The sequence below is a fragment of the Hippocampus bargibanti genome, linkage group LG03 (genome assembly GCF_051943395.1).
Source record: "Hippocampus bargibanti isolate YZ-2025 linkage group LG03, ASM5194339v1, whole genome shotgun sequence".
Classification (NCBI taxonomy): Eukaryota; Metazoa; Chordata; class Actinopteri; order Syngnathiformes; family Syngnathidae; genus Hippocampus; species Hippocampus bargibanti.
The window spans coordinates 3,366,621-3,393,083 of NC_142736.1; the positions used below are offsets into that span (position 1 = coordinate 3,366,621).

General features: G+C 38.4%; 3 protein-coding genes across 9 annotated transcripts in view; 2 read left to right on the top strand and 1 right to left on the bottom strand.

The window, feature by feature from the left end:
- Positions 1 to 86: 86 nt before the first annotated feature.
- Positions 87 to 8,757, top strand: mettl21e (methyltransferase like 21e). The gene is made up of 5 exons (XM_088991526.1): positions 87 to 749; positions 1,519 to 1,679; positions 1,757 to 1,874; positions 1,977 to 2,074; positions 3,751 to 8,757. Exons 1-5 carry the CDS (start codon positions 704 to 706, stop codon positions 4,063 to 4,065), a joined length of 738 nt encoding a protein of 245 aa, XP_088847652.1. The 5' UTR covers positions 87 to 703; the 3' UTR covers positions 4,066 to 8,757.
- Positions 8,758 to 9,102: 345 nt separating this feature from the next.
- On the top strand, positions 9,103 to 18,596 carry LOC148899983 (methyltransferase-like protein 21E). The gene is made up of 6 exons (XM_088991543.1): positions 9,103 to 9,226; positions 11,380 to 11,437; positions 11,506 to 11,660; positions 11,730 to 11,847; positions 13,144 to 13,536; positions 15,131 to 18,596. Exons 2-6 carry the CDS (start codon positions 11,395 to 11,397, stop codon positions 15,178 to 15,180), a joined length of 759 nt encoding a protein of 252 aa, XP_088847669.1. The 5' UTR covers positions 9,103 to 9,226; positions 11,380 to 11,394; the 3' UTR covers positions 15,181 to 18,596.
- tpp2 (tripeptidyl peptidase 2) overlaps positions 13,377 to 26,463 on the bottom strand; it is a 35,789-nt gene continuing 22,702 nt past the window's right edge. For 3 of the 7 annotated variants that reach the window (XR_016114398.1, XR_016114395.1, XR_016114399.1), the window contains 7 exons: positions 24,794 to 24,945; positions 24,611 to 24,707; positions 23,509 to 23,639; positions 22,010 to 22,229; positions 21,817 to 21,936; positions 19,312 to 19,818; positions 13,377 to 13,516 (listed from right to left, as the gene is read on the bottom strand). Coding sequence is in view for 2 of the 7 variants with exons in the window: in XM_088991530.1 (XP_088847656.1) it covers positions 19,729 to 19,818; positions 21,817 to 21,936; positions 22,010 to 22,229; positions 23,509 to 23,639; positions 24,611 to 24,707; positions 24,794 to 24,945 (810 nt within the window). In the remaining 5 variants the exon portion in view is untranslated. Of the gene's footprint in view, positions 13,517 to 14,295; positions 14,434 to 19,170; positions 19,819 to 21,816; positions 21,937 to 22,009; positions 22,230 to 23,508; positions 23,640 to 24,610; positions 24,708 to 24,793; positions 24,946 to 26,463 lie in introns of those variants that run through there. The other 4 variants (XR_016114397.1, XR_016114396.1, XM_088991530.1 and 1 more) reach the window with 4 other exon arrangements.

The following is a 26,463-nucleotide window of genomic DNA, read 5'->3' on the forward strand; positions in this document are numbered from 1 at the left end:
ACATTGGGGGGAAATGTATCACCAGAAAAGAGGCAGAAAATGGCGACCAAGCTCCGTGTGAGGAATTAATCAGCCCGTTTCCACAGGCTGATTAATTCCTTACATGGAGCTTGGACACCCTCTTCTGGCGCAATATGATTATTATTTTTACTATTACTTTTACTATTTCTATTATTACTATTACTATTACTACTATTATTATTACTACTATTCTGATTTTGATGATGTTCGTTAGCTAAAGCGTTCGGAAGCCGAGGTCTCACTGCACATTCATCTTGAATTTGAATTGAGACGACCGTTGGGGTTTTTGCAAAGTCGTACAACTAGCTCACAAAACCCCCCACGGTGCCTACAAGCCCGAAGTCAGAATCTCCTATCGTCTTTATTTGAAACCAGAAAGGCGTCGTTGGGTCAGTTGTCGCAGCCATCAGCTGTTTCTGTCAATCACCGCCTGACCGTGTCCCAGAACTGGAAATGCACCGCGCACGCCAGATGGGATGTTTGGATAAGAAGTTGGGAAATGCCGGATTTGGTGGTGCCGGGTTGCGTGTAACCTAAAACTCAATGACATCGAGTGGCCAGTCAAGAGATTTGTTGCCAGATCGAACTAAACCCAAAGGATTTAAGCGTGACCAGCAACCAAAAACCGGGTCTGGAATTCGGCACTCGTCTCAAGGGGGACATTTTGTGCGCTGGTTTGATCATGGAGTCTCGGCAGTGTGAGGGGAGCTCCAAGACTGGACAGGAAGGTGAGGAAACAGTTTTGGTCATTTCAGGTGGTACAGTGGGACCTTGGCTTACGAACTTAATTGGTTCCCAGACAGTGTGTGTAAGGCGAAAAGTGTGTATCCCAAAAAAATAAGTTCCCATAGCAAACCATTAAAATGACTATAATCCGTTCCCGGGTCTCCATAAAACATAAAATAAGGTATATTTTGTGTAGTTTTAAGGCTTAGAAAATTAGAAAATTATGTTTTATGGGGACCTGGGAACGCATTATTCTCATTTTAATGGTTTCCTATGGGAAATTGTTTTTTGGGATACACACTTTTCGCCTTACACACTGTCTGGGAACCGATTAAGTTCGTAAGCCAAGGTACCACTGTAGCATGAATCAAGAAGCTCTCACGACCTTGAGATATTAGGTGCATACGTTATTTGATAAGTTTTCACGTTTATGTAACTATGCTGCTACCATCAGCATAAAACCATGACCTTCAAGCTATTGTTTGCCTGTCAAGCAACATAACACCTTGATTTACCCGCACAAAAAAGTTTGGGGATTGTCCCAGCGTGGGGTCCCCTGATCCTTGGACCCAACTTGTGTTACGCCAGCTAAGCTATGTGTCAAACATAGCACGGATATATAAATCTCACAAAACCTTTTTCATGTAGTTGATTGATGTACTCTGGACAATAAAAATCGAGATCTGGACAATAAAAGTCGAGATCATTGTACGAGATGTGACAACATTTTTGGGTCAGGCTCTCAATGTAAGAACCTTGCGTTTCACTAAGCGGACCCTGCTGTGGACGAAGAACTCGCCAAAGCCATTTTAGCGCACCAGTTCCACCCTTCCGTCATCGGCCCAGAGACGTGGGAGGGTTACATGTTCTCTGGTTTGGAGATCCGGATTAAAGAATCCACGGACCTCTACGGAGCTGTACTCTGGCCCTCGGTACGTACAAAGACCATGTCTTAGTACCGATGATGATGATGATGATGCAACGTTGATTGAACACAATCGCCATCCAGGCTCTGGTGTTGTGTCACTTCCTGGAGACTAACCGAGATAAGTACAACCTGATGGACAAGAACGTGATAGAACTCGGTGCAGGAACCGGTCTGGTCTCTGTCGTCTCGAGCCTTTTAGGTAAAAAGCAATCTTTCATTTTGTTCAAATTTCTACCGAGTGGGTCGTATCTCCATTTCTTTTGTCAATGTGTCCCCCTTTGCTTTGGTTTTACACGTTCAGGTGCGAAGGTCACTTCTACAGACCTCCCAGATGTGCTCGGGAACCTCCAGTACAACATCACATGCAACACAAAGGGACGGTGCAAATACACCCCTCTGGTATGTGTTACGGAAGACTTACGGGGTATCCGATTCGGGTTTTTCGTTGAGTTTTTGATGAGAGATTACCAGATTTGTTCGATTAGTTTCATCCACGATTCCTTTTCTTATCGTGACAAGGGTCGCGGGTCTGGTGGAGTCTATCTTCACTGTCTATAGGCGGTAGGATTGGACCGTATGTGCATAAGCAACGTGAAAAGTACGCTTTCCGATAAAAACAAGAAGTCAAAAATCGTCAAAATACAGGTAACAACCGACTTACCACCGAGTTCCGTTCCGACCAAACGGTCGTAAGTCGAAAGGGTCACAAGAAATGACACGCAACCCTCCCACCATCACGCAGTCGATTGCTGTGCGAGAGTGAGATGCTGGCTGGCTGGCTGGCCAAAATTGTTGTACGTGTTGCCGGCCTGCTAGCACGTAAAATGTTAAAAATAGGGTCTGGAGGTCGTGGTCGTAAGTATAAGTGGTTGTAAGTCGAGCCAGACGTAAGTCGAAGGTTACCTGTAGTAAATACTCAACATTCTGGCTAGCTAGCTATCTATTAGCTATCTAGATCGCTACCTATCCAGCTATCTATTAGCTATCTAGATCGCTAGCTATCTATTAGTGATCTAGTTAGCTAGCTATCTATTAGCTAGCTTGCTAGCTATTTGGGTCAGGAAACATATTAGCTAGCCTGCTAGCTATTAGGTATTTATTAGCTAGCTAGCTTTCTATTTGAGTTACTTTGGGGTTGAGTGAACGCTGGCGCGTGTGGCTGCCACTGCTTACCCACAGCAAAAAAACTACCCTGTAACTGAAAAGTGACCTTTAGAATTTTGAAAGGCGCTTAGAAATCAAATGTATTATTATTATTATTAGTAGTAGTAGTAGTAGTAGTAGTAAAAGTAGTATTAGTATTATTATTATTGCTATTACTATTACTACTATTACTATTATTACTATTCCTATTATTCCTATGATTACTATTATTACTATTACTATGATTACTATTACTATTACTATTATTACGACTATTATTACTACTATTACTATTACAACTATTACTATTACTATTATTATTACTATTATTATTATTGCTATGATTGCTATTATTGTTATTATTATTATTATTATGATTATTATTACTATTATTATGCCTATCATTATCAGCGACCGTGACTATTACTACTATTACATTACTATTACCATTTTCACTATGACTACTATAATTACTACTATTACTATTATTATTATTATTATTATCATTAATAATGATAATGATTCATTATCATCATCATCATCATCAGGGACCGTGACTATTACTACTATTACTATCATTACAATTAGTACTATCATTACTATTACTATTATGACAATTACTACTATTACTATTACTATGACTACTATTACTATGACTACTATATTACTACTAGTATTACTACTATTACTATTACTATTAGTATTACTATTATTACTCCTATTACTCTTATTATTATTATTATTATTATTATTAATATTATTACTCCTATTACTCTTATTATTATTATTATCATTATTATTATTATTATTATCATTATTATCATTATCATCATTAATCATTATTATGATTATGATGATGATTATGATTATTATTATGGTCATCAGGGAGCGTGAACACAACCCATCAGACCTCCTTTGCATCTGTCCGACAGGTTACGGATCTGGTGTGGGGCCCAGAGGTGGAGCAGAGGTTCCCTCAGCGCACGCACCGTTTCGACTACATCCTGGCCACCGACGTGGTGTACGGCCACCCCTACCTGGACCAGCTCTTAGACACCTTTGAGCACCTGTGTCAGACCGACACCCGCATCCTTTGGGCCATGCGTTTCCGCCTCGACCCAGAGAACAGCTTTGTGCATCGCTTCAGGGAGCGCTTCCACCTGGAAGAACTCTACGACCTCCCGAGTCTGAGCATTAAACTTTACCGAGCGTGGAAGAGGGACGCCAGGACGACACAGACCGTTTAAAGGACAACCGACGTTTTAAGACTCACGTTGAATATTCAGGAAGTCTTGTTTTTGAGTTGTTGACGATGCCTGATGTGACGTCACGAAAGGAACACCCCTGACCGAGAAAGCGACACAATGCATTTTGGGTACTTTTTTCATCTGAAAACACCCTGTTGATGGCAAAATTAGAAGGAACACGACATAAATAACGCGATGGTGAATCGTTGTGTGTTGCACCGAGACTACTATTTGATACTAGTTGACACAAATTCCTAGCAGACAAATCAGCCCATTTCCAACGGAGCTTGGGCGCCATCTTGTGCATTTTCCGGGCGCTACATTGGAGTCCAGAAGGCTCGAATTAATACGGAAGGACTTCTTTCATCGATTGCAAACATGTATGCTTTCCTCTTCAGAACTACTTGAACCATATTCATAACTGGATGAGTCACACAAAAACGTTGTGATTTTTTTGGAGGGGGTTTGGGGGCTATAAACGGGCCTCTGAAAAATGTTGTTAATGTCCAGTAAAGTCAAGTCAAAGTCAGCTTTATTGTCAAATATGCTAATACGCGGCATTACCCAGCATGCAAGTCACTTATAATGACCTTAACAAACATAATAAACACGAAAACGGCAATTTGCCGGGGGGAGGGGAGCCGTATCTGATATATTTCCAATCCAGTATTAGTTAGCTATAGATGCTATATCAACAAAAGGTCTATGCTACGGCTAATTTAAATTAACATTTTTTGTTTTTTTCATGAAAACATTTGGGGATTATGTTTTGATATTTCCTTCTGCGTTTTGGGGACTGACTGCGACATTCTTGTCCAAAATGGCCTGTCTCTTTTATACATTTCATTTCGAAGCGCCTTTCAAAGCTCTCAAGGTCACTTTACAGTCACAGGAGAAGTTTTTCTGTGGGTGAGCAGCGGCAGCCACACGCGCCACCGTTCACTCAACCCGGAAGTAACTCAAATAGATAGAAAGCTAGCTAATAGATAGCTATTAGATAGATAGCTAGATAGCTAATACATAGCTAGCTAGATAGCTAATACATAGCCAGCTAGATAGCTATCCAACCAGCTAGATAGCTAGTAGGTAGGACAGTCATTGTCACCGCCCTCCCCACTCTCGAGGACTTGCACACTGCAAGAATCCAAACTAGGGCGCGGAAAGTCCTACTGGACCCTCCGCACCCTGCCCACCACCTTTTCCATGCGCACCAAATCCAGCAGACATTTAAAGCGCTTCTTCCCCCAAGCCATTAACTCTTTAAACAATAACCCAACTAGAAGTGTATAGTGCCTCTTTGCTATTTTTTTGATGATGATACTAGTGCAGCGTGTTCTGATTCTGATAGCTATGAGATAGCCATTCAAGCCAGATAGCTATCCAAATAGCTAGCTATAGATAGCTTAAACGGATAATAATAATAATAATGTAACCCGGCCTCCAGTCAGTCTGAAGATCTTGAATTCAAGATCGCGTAAAAGTTCACAAATGCTAACAGTTGCTACTGTTTTTTGTTTGTTTGTCTCCAGAAGCAGCTGTTTATTTTCCCGCATGGCGCCAGAATCGCTATTTTAAGCGCAGGCAGGTTAAATGCGTCGGTAATATGAAGATTGGCCGGAGAGTTTGAGCAAGTTGCCAGTCGTCAGTGTTGATCCGACGGCGGCTGTAAGCTATCCGCGCATAAACAAGCTCCCGCTGAGCTACGCAAGCTAATTTCTCGCCTCTCATCAGCTTTCAAAGTCTTATCCCGCCATTTTTAAAATAATTTCAATAAAAGTAGAGCAATGACCTAAGCGCTTTGCGTTTTCTGTCCAATGCCAATGCATGGGTGGCTTTCAGTACAGTGATACCTTGGCTTACGAACGCCATTGGTTCCCAGACAGAATGCGTAAGGTGAAAAGTGTGCATCTCAAAAAGTAATTTCCCATAGGAAACCATTCAAATGAGAATAATCCGTCCCCATAAAACATCATTTTCTAATTTTCTAAGCATTACAACTACACAAAATAGACCTTATTTTATGTATAATAAATGTTTCTTCAGCCGTCGTCTGTACTTCTTTGAAGGTGTCGGACGTTTCGCTTCTTATCCAAGAAACCGATAAACACGTGAAGGCAAAAACGAGTGCATCCAAAAGATAGGCTGAAAAAGTAATGTAGTTTATGCAATACATTGTAAGAATGAAAATTGTAAAGAGCAGTACATTGGGGAGACTAAACAAATTCTCAAAAAAATACTATACTATATAATATCAAAACATCGCAGGGATAATACAAGTGGGCCTCAATCGGCAGTACATTTGCAGCTAAAAGCTAGCAAGCACTCATTTGACGGCAATGAGGTTCAAATCTTAGCGAAAGAACAAAGATGGTTTGAAAGGGGAGTAAAAGAAGCAATTTTCATAAAACAACTAAATCCTTCATTAAACCGGTTTGGTGGGGTAAGGTTCAATTTGGATGGTTCATACAAATGACTTCTTAGGCAACATTGGCTTAGTAAGACTGATGAGGTGAGTGGGGCAATCAGGCCAGTCGTTAGTCAGCTAACGAAAAAAAAGAATGTAAAATACTCATTCGTCACATGCATTCAAGTATCAACAAGCATTTTTATTCATTATCAGATTTTTTTTAACTAACTAGCTATCTAGATGCGATCTATTAGCTATCTATCTAGCTAGCGATCTATTAGTTTTCTATTAGCTAGCTAATCTCGCTATCTAGCTGGCTACCTTGCTACATATCTATTTGCTAACTAGCTTATAGCTGGCTATCTAACTAGCTATCCATTTGCTATCTATTAGCGAGCTATCTAGCTAGCTATATATTAGCTACATAATCTCGCTATCTAGTTGGCTACCTTGCTACATATCTATTTGCTAACTAGCTATATAGCTGGCTATCTAACTAGCTATCCATTTGCTATCTATTAGCGAGCTATCTAGCTAGCTATATATTAGCTACATAATCTCGCTATCTAGTTGGCTACCTTGCTACATATCTATTTGCTAACTAGCTATCCAGCTGGCTATCTAAGTAGCTATCTATTAGCTACCTAATCTCGCTATCTAGCCGGCTACCTTGCTACATATCTATTTGCTAACTAGCTATCTAGCCGGCAACCTAACTAGCTATCTACTTGCTATCTATATGCTGTCTATCTAGCGAGCTATCTATTAATTATCTATTAGCTAACTAATCTCGTTATCTAGCCGGCTACCTTGCTACATATCTATTTGCTAACTAGCTATCTAGCCGACAACCTAACTAGCTATCTACTTGCTATCTATCTAGCTGGCTATCTATTAATTATCTATTAGCTAGCTAATCTCGCTATCTAGCCGGCTACCTTGCTACATATCTATTTGCTAACTAGCTAGCTAGCTGGTTATCTAACTAGCTATCCATTTGCTATCTATATGCTATCTATTAGCGAGCTATCTAGCTAGCTATCTATTAGCTACCCAATCTCGCTATCTAGCTGGCTACCTTGCTACATATCTATTTGATATCTATTTTCTAACTAGCTATCTAGCCAGCAACCTAACTAACTTGCTATCTATATGCTGTCTATCTAGCTAGCTATCTATTAATTATCTATTAGCTAGATAATCTCGCTATCTAGCCGGCTACTTTGCTACATATCTATTTGCTAACTAGCTATCTAGCTGGCAACCTAACTAGCTATCTACTTGCTATCTATATGCTGTCTATCTTGCTAGCTATCTATTAATTATCTATTAGGTAGCTAATCTCGCTATCTAGCTGGCTACCTTCCTACATATCCATTTGCTAACTAGCTATCTAGTTCGCTATCTAACTAGCTATCCATTTGCTATCTGTATGCTATCTATTAGCGAGCTATCTAGCTACATATCTACATATCTATTTGATAACTAGCTATCTAGCTGGCTACCTAACTCGCTATCTATATGCTATCTATTAGCTATCTATTAGCGAGCTATCTAGCTAACCGCCTAGCACAAAAGGCAACATGAAGTGGATGCGCTGGCCTCATGACATATTTGTCATATTCTGCCTTGCAAATCATCGTTGTGAGTACAGTGATACCTTGGCTTACGAACTTAATTGCTTCCCAGAGTGTGTAAGGCGAAGTGTATCCCAAAAATTAATTTCCCATAGGAAACCATTCAAATGAGAATAATCTGTTCCCAGGTTCCCATCAAACATAATTTTCTACTTTCTCATTTTCTAATTCTTAAAACTACACAAATTATACCTTATTTTATGTCTAATAAATGTGCTATTGTATTATAATTAAAGAAATAAACTGTACTGTGTAATAAAGTTGTTTTATTGACCTTTGTGATGGCTGTTGATGGTTTGATGGAATGGAGTGGCCGCTTTCATCAGCATTAAACACTTGATGAGGAACGTAACCTTCTTTCACCATCTTGAGGAATGATCCCTTATAGACGCTTTCTCTGCCATAATTTTACCTTGTTCCTCATCAATTGTGGTCTGTTTAGCTGGGTTGATAGCTTTTTGCAGCAAGTGTACAGATGGCTTGTGCGGGTTATTTGTGGAGCCTGATTGATGGGATATTTTAACCTTGCAGTCTAAACTCTGCCTTTGAACTATCAAAGTTGAAACGAGTCAAAATGTCACCGTTTTCTATCCATTTTCTCTCTCTGTAATCTGCCTGTCTCTTTAATGTTTAAACCACCTCCCCCTCACTGCTGCGTTCTCGACCAATCACGTAGCTTTAACCGAAGACTGGGGGCGGGGAATAGAGGACGAAAACAGTCAGCTGCCATTTTCTTTTTGGAGAACGGGCTATTTCGCGAACGACCCATCACTCATTGTGGCAGCTCCGTGTGTATCCCGAAAAATAGTTCGTATGCCAAGTTAAAATGTTCCTAAATTTAACGTTCGGACACCAAAAAGTTCGTAAACCAAGGGGTTCGTAAACCGAGGTATCACTGTATCGTGCACGCGTCTACTGCTTTGCTTGTGTTTATTTATCACGCTTGCAGTACTATAAATACACACACACACATGCCCTTGTGATGATGAAGATGAGGATGGGAGTGTCTACCGGGATGCTTTCTTTAACCTCCAGCTAAGTCAGCTAAATCGGTGGACGCACACACACACACACACACACACATTGCGACTCTCCCGGGATTACGACGCAACAGCAGGTAGGTCCCAGGACCAATTAGGAAAAGCGGGAATTACGTTTGGAAAAAACATTTTCACACCGTGTTGTGAAGTGTGCAAAAAAAAAAAAAACATAACTTGAAATATTTTGTTGAATTGTAGTGTAATTACAGTGTAATTACAGTTGAATTACATTATGAATGTGATTATAAAGACAATGTCTTTTTTAAACATATGTTTCATTATAATTTGGACATGACAGTGTAACTATAGCATAATTACAGTGTAATTATATGTATACTGTAATTACAATGTTATCAATCTGTAATTAAATAAACTAAATATCAGTGTTGAATCACCCAACTTGAAATTTGGCTGGATTGGTATGTTTCTGTATATATATTACAGTGTATTTACAGTGTAATTATATTCACCCTGTAAATACAGTGTAATAACAGTGTAATTACAGTGTAGTTACATTTATACTGAAATTAGAGTGTTATTACACTGAAATTATAAACACTGTAAATATTTTGTTGAATCGCCCAACTTGAAATTCGGCAGGATTGCTATTTTGACTTCACCCAACCTTTTTTTGGACTGTATATATTACAGTGTAATTATATTTACAAAGTAATTAGTGTAATTATTGACAATGTAATTAGAGTGCAATTACAGTGTAATTACAGTTGTCAGCTTTATAATTACATTATTTGTGTAATTATAAATGTCTTTTTTAACATATGTAATGCTATAATAATAGACAGCTAGCTAACTAGCTAGACAGCCATATAGCTAATAAATAGCCAGCTACATAGCTAGCTAGCCAGATAGCGAATAATAATAAAAAAAATATATAAATAAATAAAAAAATAAATAAATAAATAAATAAACATAAAAATAAAAATAAAAATGAAAATATATTTAATTTCTAAGCGCCTTTCAAAATGACTGTCTAATTACAGTGTAATTATATTTACAATGTAATTACAGTGTAATTATTGACAATGTAATTACAATGTAATAACAGCATAATTACAGTTGTCAGCGTTATAATTACAATATTTGTGTAATTATAAATGTCTTTTGTATCATATGTAATGCTGTAATAATAATATACAGCTAGCTAACTAGCTAGAAAGCCATATAGCTAATAATAATTAAAAAAATATAAATTAAAAAAAATAAATAAAAAAAATAATAAAAATAAAGATAAAAATAAAAATAAATGAAAAAAAAAAAAAATACTATATTTAATTTCTAAGCGCCTTTCAAAATGACTGTCTACAGTGTAATTATATTTACAATCTAAGTAAAGTGTAATTATTGACAATGTAATTACAGTGCAATTACAGTGTAATAACAGCGTAATTACAGTTGTCAGCGTTATAATTACATTATTCGTGTAATTATAAATGTCTTTTTTAACATATGTAATGCTATAATAATAATAGACAGCTAGCTAACTAGCTAGACAGCCATATAGCTAATAAATAGCCAACCACATAGCTAGCTAGACAGATAGCGAACAATAATGAAAAAAAAAAAAATAATAAAAATAAAATAAAATTAAAAAATAAAACAAAATAAAATAAAAATAAATAAAAATAAAAATAAATTTAATTTCTAAGCGTCTTTCAAAATTACCGTCTAATTACAGTGTAATATATTTACAACGTAAGTAAAGTGTAATTATTGACAATGTAATTACAGTGTAATAACAGCATAATTACAGTTGTCAGCTTTATAATTACATTATTTGTGTAATTATAAATGTCTTTTGTAACATATGTAATTCTGTAATAATAATATACAGCTAGCTAACTAGCTAGACAGCCATATAGCTAGTAAATAGCCAGCTACATAGCTAGCGAGCCAGATAGCGAATAATAATGAAAATAAAAACAAAAATAAAATAAAAATAAAAATAAAAATAAAAATAAAAATAAAAATAAAAATAAAAATAAAAACAAAAATAAAAACATAAACATAAACATAAATATAAATAAAAATGAATAAAAATAAAAATACAAATAAAAATAGGCCCTTAGAAATGAAATGTATTGTTATTGTTACTGCAATTATTATTATTATTATTGGATATAATGTATTATTACTATTCTATAAAGCTGTTGTTCATTTGTGAACATATATTTTTTTCCCACCCGACACGTTTTGTCAACATACGACGCAGCGGACTGTGCGTGTGATGATGATGACGATAGAAGAAGACGAAGAGCAAACGGAGACGGGTAAGAAAGAGAAAATGTCCCGGACGAGGATGCGCCAAACCTACCGTGTCCTCCTTTGCGTCATCCAGAGCAGTCGCGCGGTGAGCTTGTCCACAGGAAACAAAGACAAGGCTGGGATCCATGTTTCTTCTTCCGACCCGATAAAGAGATGTATCGTTACGTCGGCCAGGAGATCGTCATCCAGGAAGGCTTCGACTCCTACGCGGGGATGATATGGCCTGCGGTGAGAATTCTGGCTCAATGGGAGACGTTTGGCTTCATGTCATGTATGGTGACCCTCCCCCACCCCAAGGCTTTGGCTCTGAGTCAGTACCTGGACTCTCATCGGAGTGGGTTGAATCTGACGGATAAAGCTGTACTGGAGATCGGCGCTGGGACCGGCCTCTTGTCCGTTGTGGCTTCGCTTCTCGGTAAGCGACTGTCGAAAAGGAAAGACAAGATGAATGGGAGTCCATTTCGTCTTAAAGGACAAGCGACGTCTCCGGACAAGTTGTGTCCATCATTTGTAAAATGGCTTCCAATGACTTCTACTCAGCGTATTTGACAAAGATTCCACCGCATATTTTACCTTTTAAGACTTCCGGAAGTCTTGTTTTTGAGTTGGTGACGAGTCCGTACGTGACGTCACTGAAGAAACGCCCTTGACCGAAAAAAAAGGACACATTGTAGCAGTCCTTCCATCACGTCAATGCATTTTGCTGCGCTTGTTTGGTCTGAAAACGGTGTGTTGCACCAAAAACAGCCAGAAGAGGGCGACCAAGCTCCATATAAGGAATTTATCAGCTGATTAATTCCTCACAGGAGGTTGGTCGCCATTTTCTGCCTCTTCTTTGGTTGGTTGTCCTTTAAAGGACAACCGACATCACTTTTTTGTTTCCTAAGTGACATCAGAAAAACGTTTCATAGCATCTAAAATACCCAAAACACGCAGTCTGATATTTTTAGTCAAATGCCAAACACCAATAAAAATGACTCAAAGTGTCCAAAATCTGCAAAAAAATGAACCCGGAAGTGGCCAGTTTCAGAAGGTCCCGCCCCCAGTTCGTGACGACACGCCAAGATGTCTTGCCTTGCTGGAGAATCAAAACAAGCTTCAGATTCGGAGAAGATGCTTTCTTGTTACTCATCCAGTTATGAATATGATTCAAATAGTTCTGAAGAGGAAAGCATACATGTTTGCAATCGATTAAATAATTTATTCCATGCCATTCTGAGATATCTGGAGGCGGGAAAAGTAGCACAAAAAGAGGCAGAAAATGGCGACAAAGCTCCGTGTGAGGAATTAATCAGCCCGTTTCCACAGGCTGAATAATTCTTTACATGGAGCTTTGTCGCCCTCTTCTGCATCTTTTTTGGTGCAACACAAGGGTTTCAGACCAAACAATAGAGCAAAATACATTGACGTGATGGAAGGACCGCTACAATGTGTCTTTTTTCGGTGTGGGGCGTTCCTTTAGTGACGTCTTGTACGCACTCGTCACACTCTCAAGAAGAAGACTTCTGGAATGTTCAGCGCGAGTCTTAAAACGTAAAATATAGCTACATGCGGTGGAATCTTTGTCAAATACGCTCAGTAGAAGTCATTTGAAGCCATTTTAACAATTCTGGACACAACTTGTCCGGAGGCGTCGGTTGTCCTTTAAAGTGTCATTTTTGCGAGTGATCCAGTTGGAATGAGTGTGTCCCTTGTCCCACGTGCTCTCCAGGGGCCTGGGTGACCGCCACCGATCTTCCAGACGCTCTGGCCAACTTGACATTCAACCTGAGCAAGAACACGAGAGGACGCTGCAAGCACACGCCCCAGGTGGCCCCTCTGTCTTGGGGTCACGACCTGGAGCGCACTTACCCAACGGCGATCGTTCGCTACGATTACATCCTGGCAGCCGACGTGGTCTACCATCATGATTTTCTGGAGGAGCTTCTGGTGACCCTCAAGCATTTCTGCCAGCCGGGGACCATCTTGCTGTTGGCCAACAAGCTCCGAGTGGAGTCGGATAGGACATTTCTGGACACGTTTAAGAAGGTGTTTAAGACACGTTTGCTGGAAGGAGATGACTCGTTGGTGATCTACATGGCCACCTGCAGAGAAGCAAGAGAAGGTGAGGAGATGCGGGATCTTTAAAGGACAACCCACGTCGCTTTTTTCTTTCTAACTGACATTAAAAAAACGTTTTAGAGCATCTAAAATACCCAAAACACGCAGTATGATATTTTGAGTCGAATGCAAAACACCAATAAAAGTGACTTCAAGTGTCCAAAATCTGCAAAAAAAATGACCCCGGCAGAAGGTCCCGCCCCCTTGTTCGTGACGTCACCCCAAGACGTCTTGCCTCGCTCTAGAATCAAAACAATGGCTTCAGATTCGGAGAAGATGCTTTCTTGTTATGAATATGATTCAAATAGTTCTGAAGAAGAAAGCATACATGTTTGCAATCGATTAAAGGATTTATTACGTGCCATTTTGAAGCGATATTGAGGGGAAATGTCTCACCCAAAAAGAGGGACAAAATGGCGACCTCCTGTGGCCACCTCCGTTTCCACAGGCCGATAAATTCCTTATATGGAGCTTGGACGCCCTCTTCTGGTGGCTTTTGGGTGCAACACGAGGTCCCCAGACTAAACAAGTCCAGCAAAATGCATTGACGTGATGGAAGGACCGCTACAATGCGTCTTTTTTTTCGATCAGGGGCGTTCCTTCAGTGACGTCACGTCAGGAATCGCCACCAACTCAAAAACAAGACTTCCGGAATATTCAGCGCGAGACTTAAAACGTAAAATATAGCCGTATGCGGTGGAATCTTTGTCAAATACACTCAGTAGAAGTTATTTGAAGCCATTTTAACAATTCTGGACGCAACTTGTCCGAAGGCGTCGGTTGTCCTTTAAGGGGGCGAAAGGGAAGGAATGAACAGTGAAGGACAGGGAGGTCATTGCCATGAAAATAGGGATGCAAAAACTTCCTGAATCGATTCGTTGCAAAAGACTTGATGGAGAAGCTGTTGGAGACAAGAAAACAAAAATGTCATAATAATAATAATAATTTCAAAACTCTCAACGACACTTTCGAGTCACGGGATCGTTTTTTTCTGCAGGTGAGCCGCAGCAGCCACACGCGCCAGCGTTCACTAAACCCGAAAGTAACTCAAATAGATAGAAAGCTAGCTAGCTGGCCAATAGATACGGTAATAATAATAATACATTTGATTTCTAAGCGCCTTTCAAAACTCTCAAGGACATTTTACAGTCACAAGATCAGTTTTTTTCTGTAGGTGAGCAGCGGCAGCCACACGCGCCATGAAAACAGGGATGCAAAAACTTCCTGAATCGATTTGTTGTAAAAGACTTGACGGAGAAGCTGTTGGAGAGACAAGACAAAAATGTCATAATAATAATAATAATAATAATAATAATAATAATAATACATTTTATTTCTAGGCGCCCTTCAAAATTCTCAATAATTATAATGTCAAAACTCTCAAGGACACTTTACAGTCACAGGCTCAATTTTTTTCTGTAGGTGAGCAGCGGCAGCCACACGCGCCGGCGTTCACTCAACCCGGAAGTAACTCAAATAGATAGACAGCTAGCTAGCTAGCTAATAGATACCATCATAATAATAATACATTTGATTTCTAAGCGCCTTTCAAAACTCTCAAGGACACTTTACAGTCACAGGATCATTTTTTTCTGCAGGTGAGCAGCAGCAGCCACAACGAGTCAGCGTTCACTCAACCCAGAAGTAACTCAAATAGATAGAAAGACAAAGCCAAAAACGAGCCAATCAGGGAGCACTGTAGAGTAGCACATTGTCTCAGGTGAGTGTGCTCTGACGTTCGTGCATGATTAAAATCAAGTCAAACTTAAAGTTGAGATTGCAGAACCGTGTTTGGGTATATCGAGTATTATTTGTATTTTTTATGTATTTTTTATTTTTTTAAATCAGACAGACATCTGGGTTTTTATTGTATTTTTTTTAAAGCAGACATTGTTTTTTTTTAAGTCATCAAAGTAATTGATGATCAATAAACACCTCGAAAACGATTTTATTGAGTGTTCGTTCCTGATTTTACCCCCCCTGATTGCATTCCCCCCTTCAGTTTTTAAGTCTGAAGAATGAATTGTTTTATACCAAAAATTTATTGGCCTTTGATGCCTAAAATATTAGATAATATATATAATATATAATATAATATAAAATATAATCCATTTCATTTCCAAGCGCCTTTCAAAACTCTCAAGGTCACTTTACACGTGCCAGCGTTCACTCAACCCAGAATAACTCAAAAAGATAGTAAGCTAGCTAGCTAGCTAATAGATAGCTAGACAGCTAATAGCTACCTACCTAGCTAGCTAGCTAATATTTTTCCTGACTCAAATAGCTAGCTAGCTATATAGCTAATAGATAGCTAGATAACTTAAAAAGATAAAGCTAGCTAGCTAGCAGATAGCTAGACAGCTAATAGACATTACATATTACATGTTACGTGTGTTACATATATTACGTGTTACACTTTACACTACACTTTTACATTATTTTTAATTTTATATTTTACATTTTACATTTTATAGTTTATTTTATATCATATTGATATTTTTTATATTTTATATTTCATATTTTATCTTATAATTTATACTTGATATTTTATATTTTATACTTTATATTGTATATTTTATACTTTATATATTAATTATATTATATTATATTATATTGTCACATGCAGCGTTCACTCAACGCGGAAGTAACTCAAATCGATAGAACGCTAGCTAGCTAACAGATAGCCAGATATGTTACATTGGTGAAAACTCTGAAGCAAGTGACTTTAAAACATGGGAGCTAAAAACAGAAATGCAATGTCAACATAAACTGAGTTTTTTTCTTAACAAATTCAAGTCCAGTTCCACAAGCCAGTTGATAATTTTCATTGGTTTAAATATTGTTATTGATACATATAAAAAAAAAACAACAACTAAAGTACACAACACCAGTCTATTGCTGAATTATAAAAACAACGTCACTGGCCATTGAGAAAAAACAAATCCTTCCTAGTTTTAAAGGACAACCGACGCCTCCGGACAAGTTGTGTCCATAATTTGTAAAATGTCTTCACATGCCTTCTACTGAGCGTATTTTAATAAGATTCCACCGCATCTAGCTATATTTTACCTTTTAAGACTCACGCTGAATATTCCGGAAGTCTTCTTTTCGAGTTGGTGACGAGTCCGTACGTGACGTCACTGAAGGAACGCCCCTGACCGAAAAAAGGACACATTGTAGCAGTCCTTCCATCACGTCAATGCATTTTGCTGTACTTGTTTGGTCTGAAAACTTGGTGTAGCACCAAAAAAGAGGCAGAAGAGACAAAGCTAATTAGCCCGTTTCCACAGGCTGATTAATTCCTTACATGGAGCTTTGTTTTCTGCCTCTTTTTTCGCTACATTTTCCACCCCTATTGCCTCAAAATGGTCCGGAATAAATTCTTTAATCGATTGCCAACATGTATGTAAAAATAGTGGTGTCGGTTGTCCTTTAACATCTTCAGACCAACTTGACCTTGCAGTGACGTAAAGCGCATCCATAAATGCAATTGTCACGCAAAGGTATGCATACCACCCCCCTCCCCCCCCCCCCCCCTCAACATGTCACACATGTGACAAGAAATGGATGGAAAACTTTTGAGGAAAAAAAAATACATCCAAAGAGTCAAACCACTGCATTATATGCAAAATGGCCATCGGTGATGAAAACAAATCAAAGTAAATTGAGGTAAAGTCTCAAAAAACAGCCTTCTGCTCAGGTGACGTTCACAAAAACAAACAAACAAAAAAGCAGGCCATAAATTCAATCAAATTCATCGACTTATCTGATAAAACACTTCGGATATTTTAAAAGTACAGTGGGACCTCTGTTTACGAACCCCTTGGCTTACAAACGTTTCGGTTTACGATCGTTAAATTGATTAAAAATTTACCTTGGCATACAAACTATTTTTCAGGATACACACGGACCGCCACAATGAGTGCCGTGTCGTTCGCGATCGAGCCCGTTCTAACAAAAAAATGGCAGCCGACTGTTTTTGTCCTGTATTCCCCGCCCCCAAGTCTTCGCTTAAAGCCACGTGATTGGTCAAGAACGCAGCAGTGAGGGGAGGTGCTTTAAACATTAAAGAGACAAGCAGACGACAGAGAGAGTGTGACAAAATGGATAGAAAACAGTGACATTTGGGCTCGTTTCAACTTTGATAGTAAAAAGGCAGAGTAGACTGCAAGGTTAAAATAGCCCATCAACCAGGCTCCACAAATAACCCGCACAAACCATCTGTACACTTGATGCAAAAAGCTATCAACCCAGCTAAACAGAACACAATTGATGAGGAACTAGGTAAAATTATCGCAGAGGAAGCACCTCCAAGGGATTGTTCCTCAAGATGGTAAAAGAAGAAGGCTACGTTACTCATCAAGTAATTCATGCTGATGAAAGCGGCCAGTCCATTCCATCAAGCCATCAACGACCATCACAAAGGTAAATAAAATGACTTTATTATACAGTACGGTTTATTTCCTTAATTATAATACCATTGCACATTTATTATACATAAAATAAGGTATATTTTGTGTAGTTTTAAGGCTTAGAGAATTAGAAAATTATGTTTGATGGCGACCTGGGAACGGATTATTGTCATTTTAATGGTTTCCTATGGGAAATTAATTTTTGGGATACACACTTTTCGCCTTCCACACTTTGTCAGGGAACCAATTAATTTCATAAGCCAAGGTCCCACTGTATTCAACTGAATAATTAGCTTCCAACTAAAAACACGTTTCCTGAAATCCTACATGGCATGCAAATATGCAAAATACAAATTGGCGTATTAGTATGAAGAGTATTGCATCCTCCGATAGACACGCGTGTACATATTTTAGCAACATTTTCAATGCTGCGCACAAAAAAAACAAAACGTATCGACGTACGCGGGCCACGGCTGAAGTCCGTTGGGTGCTCACAAAATGAGGCCGTGACCCGTTTTGACGGCGGCGGCCGACGAGGATGAAAAAAACCAATAGATATATATATTACAGGAAACAATCCGAGTAACGACCGGGTTGAGTTCTGACAAAACGGTTGTAAGTCAAACGGTCGTAAGTTGAAATCCATTCAAAATGGCGACAGGATACGAGACGATGTTAATCTGTTGTTTTTAAGCAACGTTTTCCATTGAATACTATTATATACCAAACTGTTGATAGATAGATAGATAGATAGATAGATAGATAGATAGATAGATAGATAGATAGATAGATAGATAGATAGATAGATAGATAGATAGATAGATAGATAGATAGATAGATAGATAGATGGCTAGCTGGCTAGCTCGATAGATGGCTAGCTGGCTAGCTCGATAGATGGCTAGCTGGCTAGCTAGATAGATGGCTAGCTAGCTAGCTAGATAGATGGCTAGCTAGCTAGCTAGATAGATGGCTAGCTATAGATAGATAGATAGATAGATAGATAGATAGATAGATAGATAGATAGATAGATAGATAGATAGATAGATAGATAGATAGATAGATAGATAGATAGATAGATAGATAGATAGATAGATAGATAGATAGATAGATAGATGGCTAGCTGGCTAGCTCGATAGATGGCTAGCTGGCTAGCTAGATAGATGGCTAGCTGGCTAGCTAGATAGATGGCTAGCTAGCTAGATAGATAGATGGCTAGCTATAGATAGATAGATAGATAGATAGATAGATAGATAGATAGATAGATAGATAGATAGATAGATAGATAGATAGATAGATAGATAGATAGATAGATAGATAGATAGATAGATAGATAGATAGATAGATAGATAGATAGAGTCCAAGCTCACCTCACCGTCCGTCCCCATGTCAGTAAAAGGTACGTGGATGCAAGGCACCGCAACACTGCTTGACTTCTGAGGTTTGTTCATTTGAGTGACGTCAAGTGTAAGAAAAGTCCAATAGTTAACTTAAAATCTCCAAGTAAGCATGGCACAGAGACGTAGGGACAATTTTCCTGGCGTCCCTCGAAAATCCGCTCCAAAAATTGACGGACAAATTGTGGATTTGAAAGATCCGCCGTTACGATCGTTTGTTGTTGTGCTGCTGGTGGCACTCCAATAAAAAGATGGACGCTTAACGTAAAAACAAAAAATAAAAAATGACCAGTTTGCCCCCCTCCTCGCTCCAAACCAATCTGAGGGAAGCGGCCATGCCGATACTTCAGCGTTTCGATGGGAGGGGGGGGGGGGTCACTTGTCTTACTTCTAGAAGGGGCTGTAGTCCGCGGGGTACATGACGGGGAGCCAATTTTCGGTGAAGGTGGCGCAGTGTGTCCATTTGAGGTGGCGCATCACCTACAAAAATACATCAAGTATATAAAATATAGAAATAAATGGATGAACAAATTCCTTGTGTGTCCTACATACTTGGCAATAAAGATGATTCTGATTCTGATTCTGAACAAATAAATACATGAAATCATTGATGAGCTAATAAAAAAAAATAAATGGCCGATAAAATACATGAACTAATGGATGAGTGAATAAATACATAAATAAATAAATGGATGAATGAATGAATAAATACATCAATGGATGAATGAATAAATGAAATAAATACATCAATGGATGAATAAATACATGAATGAATGAATAAATAAATAAATAAATGGATGAATAAATAAATAAATAAAATAAATACATGCATGGATGAATAAATAAATGAATGAACGAATACTTAAATAAATGGATAGATGAATTCATAAATAAATGGATGAATAAATAAATACATGAATTAATGGAGGAGCGAATAAATAAATAAATGGCCGAATAAATACATGAATTAATGGATAAGTGAATAAATAAATTAATAAATAAATGGATGAATAAATAAATGCATGAATTAATGGCGGAGCGAATAAATAAATAAATGGCCGAATAAATACATGAATTAATGGATAAGTGAATAAATAAATGGATGAATAAATAAATAAAATAAATACATCAATGGACGAATAAATAAATGAATTAATGGATGAGTGAATAAATAAATCTTCCTTTTGGCTTTTATAAATAAATAAATAGATGGGTGAATAACTAAATAAAATAAATACTTCAATGGATGAATAAATAAATGAATGAATACTTAAATAATTGGATAGATGAATACATAAATAAATAAATGGATGAATAAATACATGAATTAATGGAGGAGCGAATAAATAAATAAATGGCCGAATAAATAAATAAAATAAATACACCAATGGATGAATAAATAAATGCATGAGCGAATACTTAAGTAAATGGATAGATGAAGACATAAATAAATAAATAAATGGATGAATGAATGAATACATTAAAAAAATAAATCAATATATGAATAAATAAACGGATTAAGGGGTGAGTGAATAAATAAATAAACAGAGGAATAAATACATAATTAATGAATTAATTAATTAAAATAGTGGATGAATAAATAATTAAATGGATAAATGAATAAATAAAATACATCAATGGATGAATAAATGAATGGATGAGTGGAAAAATAATTAAATAAACAGATGGATAAATTAATAAATAAATGGATGAATGAATAAATAAATAAATGAAACAATAAAATCAATCAATAGATGAATACATAAACGGATTAATGGGTGAGTGAATAAATAAATACATGGATGAATGAATAAATACATAATTAATTAAAATAGTGGATGAATAAATAAATAAATGGATGGATGAATGAATAAATAAATGAATTAATGGACGAGTGAATAAATAAACAATAAATACATAAATGGACGAATAAATGAATTAAATAAATGAATGGATGGATGGATAAATAAATGAATACATAAATAAATAAATGGATGAATAAATAAATGAATTAATGGATGAGCGGATAAATAATTAAATGAACAATGGATGAATTAATAAATAAATGGATGAATGAATGAATAAATGAAAAAATAAAATCAATCAATCGATAGATGAATAAATAAACGGATTAATGGATGAGCGAATAAACAAATGATTAATTTATTAATTAAGTAGATGAATAAATAGATGGATGAATGTCTAAATAGATAAAATAAATCAATCAATGGATACATAAATGAATTGATGGATGAGTGAATAATTAATTGGATGAATAAATAAACGGACAAATAAATCAATATAAATAAATAAATACATAAATAAATAACTAAAAATAAAAAATAAAATAACAAAATAAAGTGTGACACATTGCCGTAAAGTTTCTGGACTGCGGTAAACACGTTTGGGTGTGAATTTTGTTTCTGACCGCTTGTCGGAAATGAAAAGCTGCACGGCCATGTTGCCGTGACGACGTACTTGGATGCAGTTCTTCATGTTCTCTTTGCTGGGCTTCTCTTCCACCATCTTGGAGACGTATTTTAAAGCTCTGCCGTACATTTTGTTCACCAGGGCGTGTTTGTAGGAAAACGTCAGCACCTGGAACAAAGGCTCTTGTTCTTTTCACGGCAACGATAGTCATGATTTCACAAAGCAAAAGCTGGGAACCCACCTTTGAGTCGGTCAGCTCCGCCCACTTTTGTACTTCCCAGAAGGTTTCCGTCAGAGTGTTGGCCGCGCTTTGCGCCGAGTCATCCGAACTACTCGCCTCTTGTTCACCGGCGTCGGCGTCGGCGCCGTCCTGCGGTCCGACGCTCAGCAGCTGGTCGGCCAGAGCGCAGCCTTTCCTGCACAGGGCGTCCAGTAGGGACGACTTCTGCTTCTCCATGTCGCTGAGAAAGAGAGGAGTGACTCGACTTGTGGCTTTTCAGTCTTTCTGGGACGGCGACTGCTCTACACCCTGATTTCAACCATTTCGGCGAGCGTTTAAATGATGGTGAATTGATGCATTTGTGCGGATGGATGGATGGATGGATGGATGGATGGATGGCTTGGTTGTATGGATGGCTGGATGGGATGGGTTGGAGATCCATCCATCCATCCACACAAACTCAGTTTGTGTGGATGGATGGATGGGTGGGTGGCAGTATGGACTGATGGATTTCTGTGGATAGATGGCCGGATGGATGACGGCGGAATGGATGGATGGATGGGTTTGTGTAGATGTATGGGTGGATGTATGTATGGATGGATTGATTTTTGTGGATGGATGGATGGCTGATGGATGGGCTTGTGCGGATGGGTCTATGGATGGAGGGATTTGTTTGGATGAATGGATGGATTTTTGTGTATGGATGGATGGATGGGCTGGATGTATGAATGAATGGGTGGCTGCGTCGATGGATGATGGATGATGGATGTATGGGTCCATGGATGGATGGGTTGGATGGATTTGTGCGGATGAATGGATGGATTGATGTGGATGGATGTATGGCTGATGGATGGGTTCGTGTGGATGGATTGATTTGTGTGGATGAATGGATGGATGGGTTGGATGGGTGGATTTATGTGGATGGATGGCTGACGGAAGGATGAATGAATGGATGGATGGATTTGTATGGATGGATTTTTGTGGACGAATGAATGGATGGATGGGTTTGTAAGGATGGGTGGATGGATTGGATGGGTTGGATGTATGAATGAATAGGTGAAGGGATGGATGGGTTGGATGTATGAATGAATAGGTGAATGGATGGGGTTATGGATGGAATGGTTGGATGGATTTGTGTGGATGAATCGATGAATGGATGGATTTGTGTGGATGGATGGGTTTGTGTGGCTGAATGGATGGATGGATTTTTGTGGATGAATGGATGGATGGCTGATGAATGGGTTTGTAAGGATGGGTGGATGGATGTATGAATGAATGTGTGGATGGATGGATGGATGGATTGATGTGGATGGATGGGGTTGTGTGGATTGGTGGATAGATGTATGAATGGATGTGTGGATGGATGGATTGATGTGGATGGATGGGGTTGTGTGGATTGGTGGATAGATGTATGAATGGATGAATGCGTGGATGGATGAACAGATGGTTAATCCAGACCAAAATAATCCGATTTGGTGCAAAAACGTCACGTCACGTCATATAGCAAGAGTCTCACATACGTCTTAATGGTGGCAGCATCGGGTCGAGGGTCCGTCTTCATGGTGAAGTAAACGGCCAATTCCGTCTGGTCAATGTGAGAGATGACCGTGTCAGCGGCCGACACCACTTGGCCGAGACGTTTGGAGCGCTCCTAGGAAAGAAAGGGCACAAAACGTCAAGTTTGATCCCATATCCTTTACTCGTCTCACTTTGGAGAAATGATGTCAAAAGAAGCAAATAAATCAAGACAAAAAAACATGACAAAAGTTACATGGCAAAGTCATTCAGCAAATGTTGATTGTAAATAATCATTTTTGTATGGCTTTATGAAATAAATTAATGTACATTCTTCTTTTCCTTTCAGCTTTTCCCTTCAGGGGTATAAATTAATACACATTAAAGGACAACCGACGTCACTTTCTTGTTTCTTAACTGACATCAGAAAAACGTTTGATAGCATTTAAAATACCCAAACAAAGCTCCGTGTAAGGAATCCCCGGGCTGATTAATTCCTTGCACTGAGCTTTGTCCCAATTTATGCCTCTTTTTGGGTGAGACATTTCCCCCTAATGTTGTCAAAATGGCACGGAATAAATTCTTTAATCGATTGCAAACATGTATGCTTTCCTCTTCAGAACTATTTGAATCGTATTCATAACAGGATGAGTAACAACAAAGCATCTTCTCTGAATCTGAAGCCATTTTTTGGATTCTCCAGCAAGGCGTGACGTCACAAACTGGGGGCGGGACCTTCTGAAACTGGCCACTTCCGGGATCATTTTTTTTTTTTTGCAGATTTATTTTGGACACTTTTAAGTTATTTTTATTGGTGTTTTGCATTTGACTAAAAACATCATACTGCGTATTTTGGGTATTTTAGATGCTATAAAACGTTTTTCTGATGTCAGTTAGGAAACAAAAAAGTGATGTCGTTTGTCCTTAAAGAAAAGTAACTCCCCCTTTCCCCCATCTGCAAATGACTAGGCCCATTTTTTTACATTTAAAAAAATCATAAGTGACCTTTCCGCAGGAAAATTGCTGACCCGTTGAGGGCGTGACCCGCCTCTCGCCTGAGTCAGCTTGTTGGAACCCAACCCACGACTTGACGATGAAGTCATTTACCTTTTCAGAGTCCAGCTGATGTAGTCTTTGCACGTGCAGGGGAAGGTAATCAGAGTACTTTTCCTTCATCTCATCGTAAAGCGAGCTGTTATCCAACCTGAGCGACAGAAAGACAACACAAAAAAAATCATAAAGAAAAAAAAAGATTTTTTTTTTTTTGTTTTTGTTGTTGTTTATGCTCACTTGGTCATCCACTGAATCTTCAAGTCTCTCAAGGCTTCTGCAAACTCCTCTTTGATATCTTTCTCTTTTTCGGCATCCTTTTCTTTCTCCTTCCCGCCGTTCTTGGCTTTGTTGGGCGCAGGGATGAGGTGGTAGATGACCGAAACAACATCCTGCGGGAAACAATTCGTTGTCACGTTAAAACGCCAATTACGTCCTAGTCGGCCATTTTGGCGCTCACGTCAATAGCAGAAATTTTATCATCACAATTACAGTCATACCTCTGTTTCCGAACCCCTTGGCTTACGAACTTTTCGGTTTACGAATGTTAAAACATGAAAGAGACAGGCAGACGACAGAGAGAAAGTGAGAAAATGGATAGAATGCAGTGACATTTGGACCCATTCCAACTATAATAGTTCAAAAGCAGACTGCAAGGTTAAAATATCCCATCAAGCAGGGTCCACAAATCACCCGCACAAGCCATCTGTACACCTGATGCAAAAAGCTCTCAACCCAGCTAAACAGAACACAAATGATGAGGAACAAGGTAAAATTATGGCAGAGAAAGCACCTACGAGGGATCATTCCTCAAGATGGTGAAAGAAGAAGGCTACGTTCCTCATCAAGTGTTTAATGCTGATGAAACTGGCCACTCCATTCCATCAAGCCATCAACGACCATCACAAAGGTCAATAAAACGACTTTATTATACATTACTGTTTATTTCTTTTATTATACATAAAATAAGGTCTATTTGGTGTAGTTTTAAGGCTTAGAAAATGATGTTTTATAGGGACCTGGGAACGGATTATTCTCATTTGAATGGTTTCCTATGGGGAATGATTTTTTTGGGATACACACTTTACACACTCTGTCTGGGAACCAATTAAGTTTGTAAGCCAAGGTATCACTGTATTCGCATCCGTTGGGTTGAGACATGTCCAAGTACAATATCATGTACATTCTGACTTTCTGCCTCGAGTCCAAAAAAGTGAGGGGGGGGGGCAGTGTGATGGTTGGATATAAGACCAAATAAAAACCTAAAAGCCTGAAGAGAATGCTTATTGCCCCTGCACAACTATGAGAAACGACGTGTATCTTGCCATCGGACGGCAAGTAGCGCCGCCATCCCGGGGGTCAACTGACCGTTTTTTTTAAATCTTACAAATAAAAATAATCCTGTTATTTATTCACAGGACGCTCTCAGAGGAGAAGAGAAACAAAAAAAAAAAATCAATTCTATCTGAAAGGACAACCGATGTCTCCGGACAAGTTGTGTCCATAATTTGTAAAATTAGCTTCAAAACTTCTACTGAGCGTATTTGACAAAGATTCCACCGCATATAGCTATATTTTACGTTTTAAGACTCGTGCTGAATATTCCGGAAGTCTTGTTTTTGAGTTGGTGACGAGTCCTCACGTTACGTCACTGAAGGAACGCCCCTGACCGAAAAAAGGACACATTGCAGCAGTCCTTCCATCACGTCAATGCAGAATGCTGTACTTGTTTGGTCTGAAAACTTCGTGTCGCACCAAAAAGAGGCAGAAGAGGGCAACAAAGCTCCGTGTAAGGAATTAATCAGCCTGTGGAAACGGGCTGATTAATTCCTTACACGGAGCTCTGTAAAAATGTACAAAAGTTGATTTTAAAATGTAAAAATTGAAAAATATTTTTTAATTAAATATGC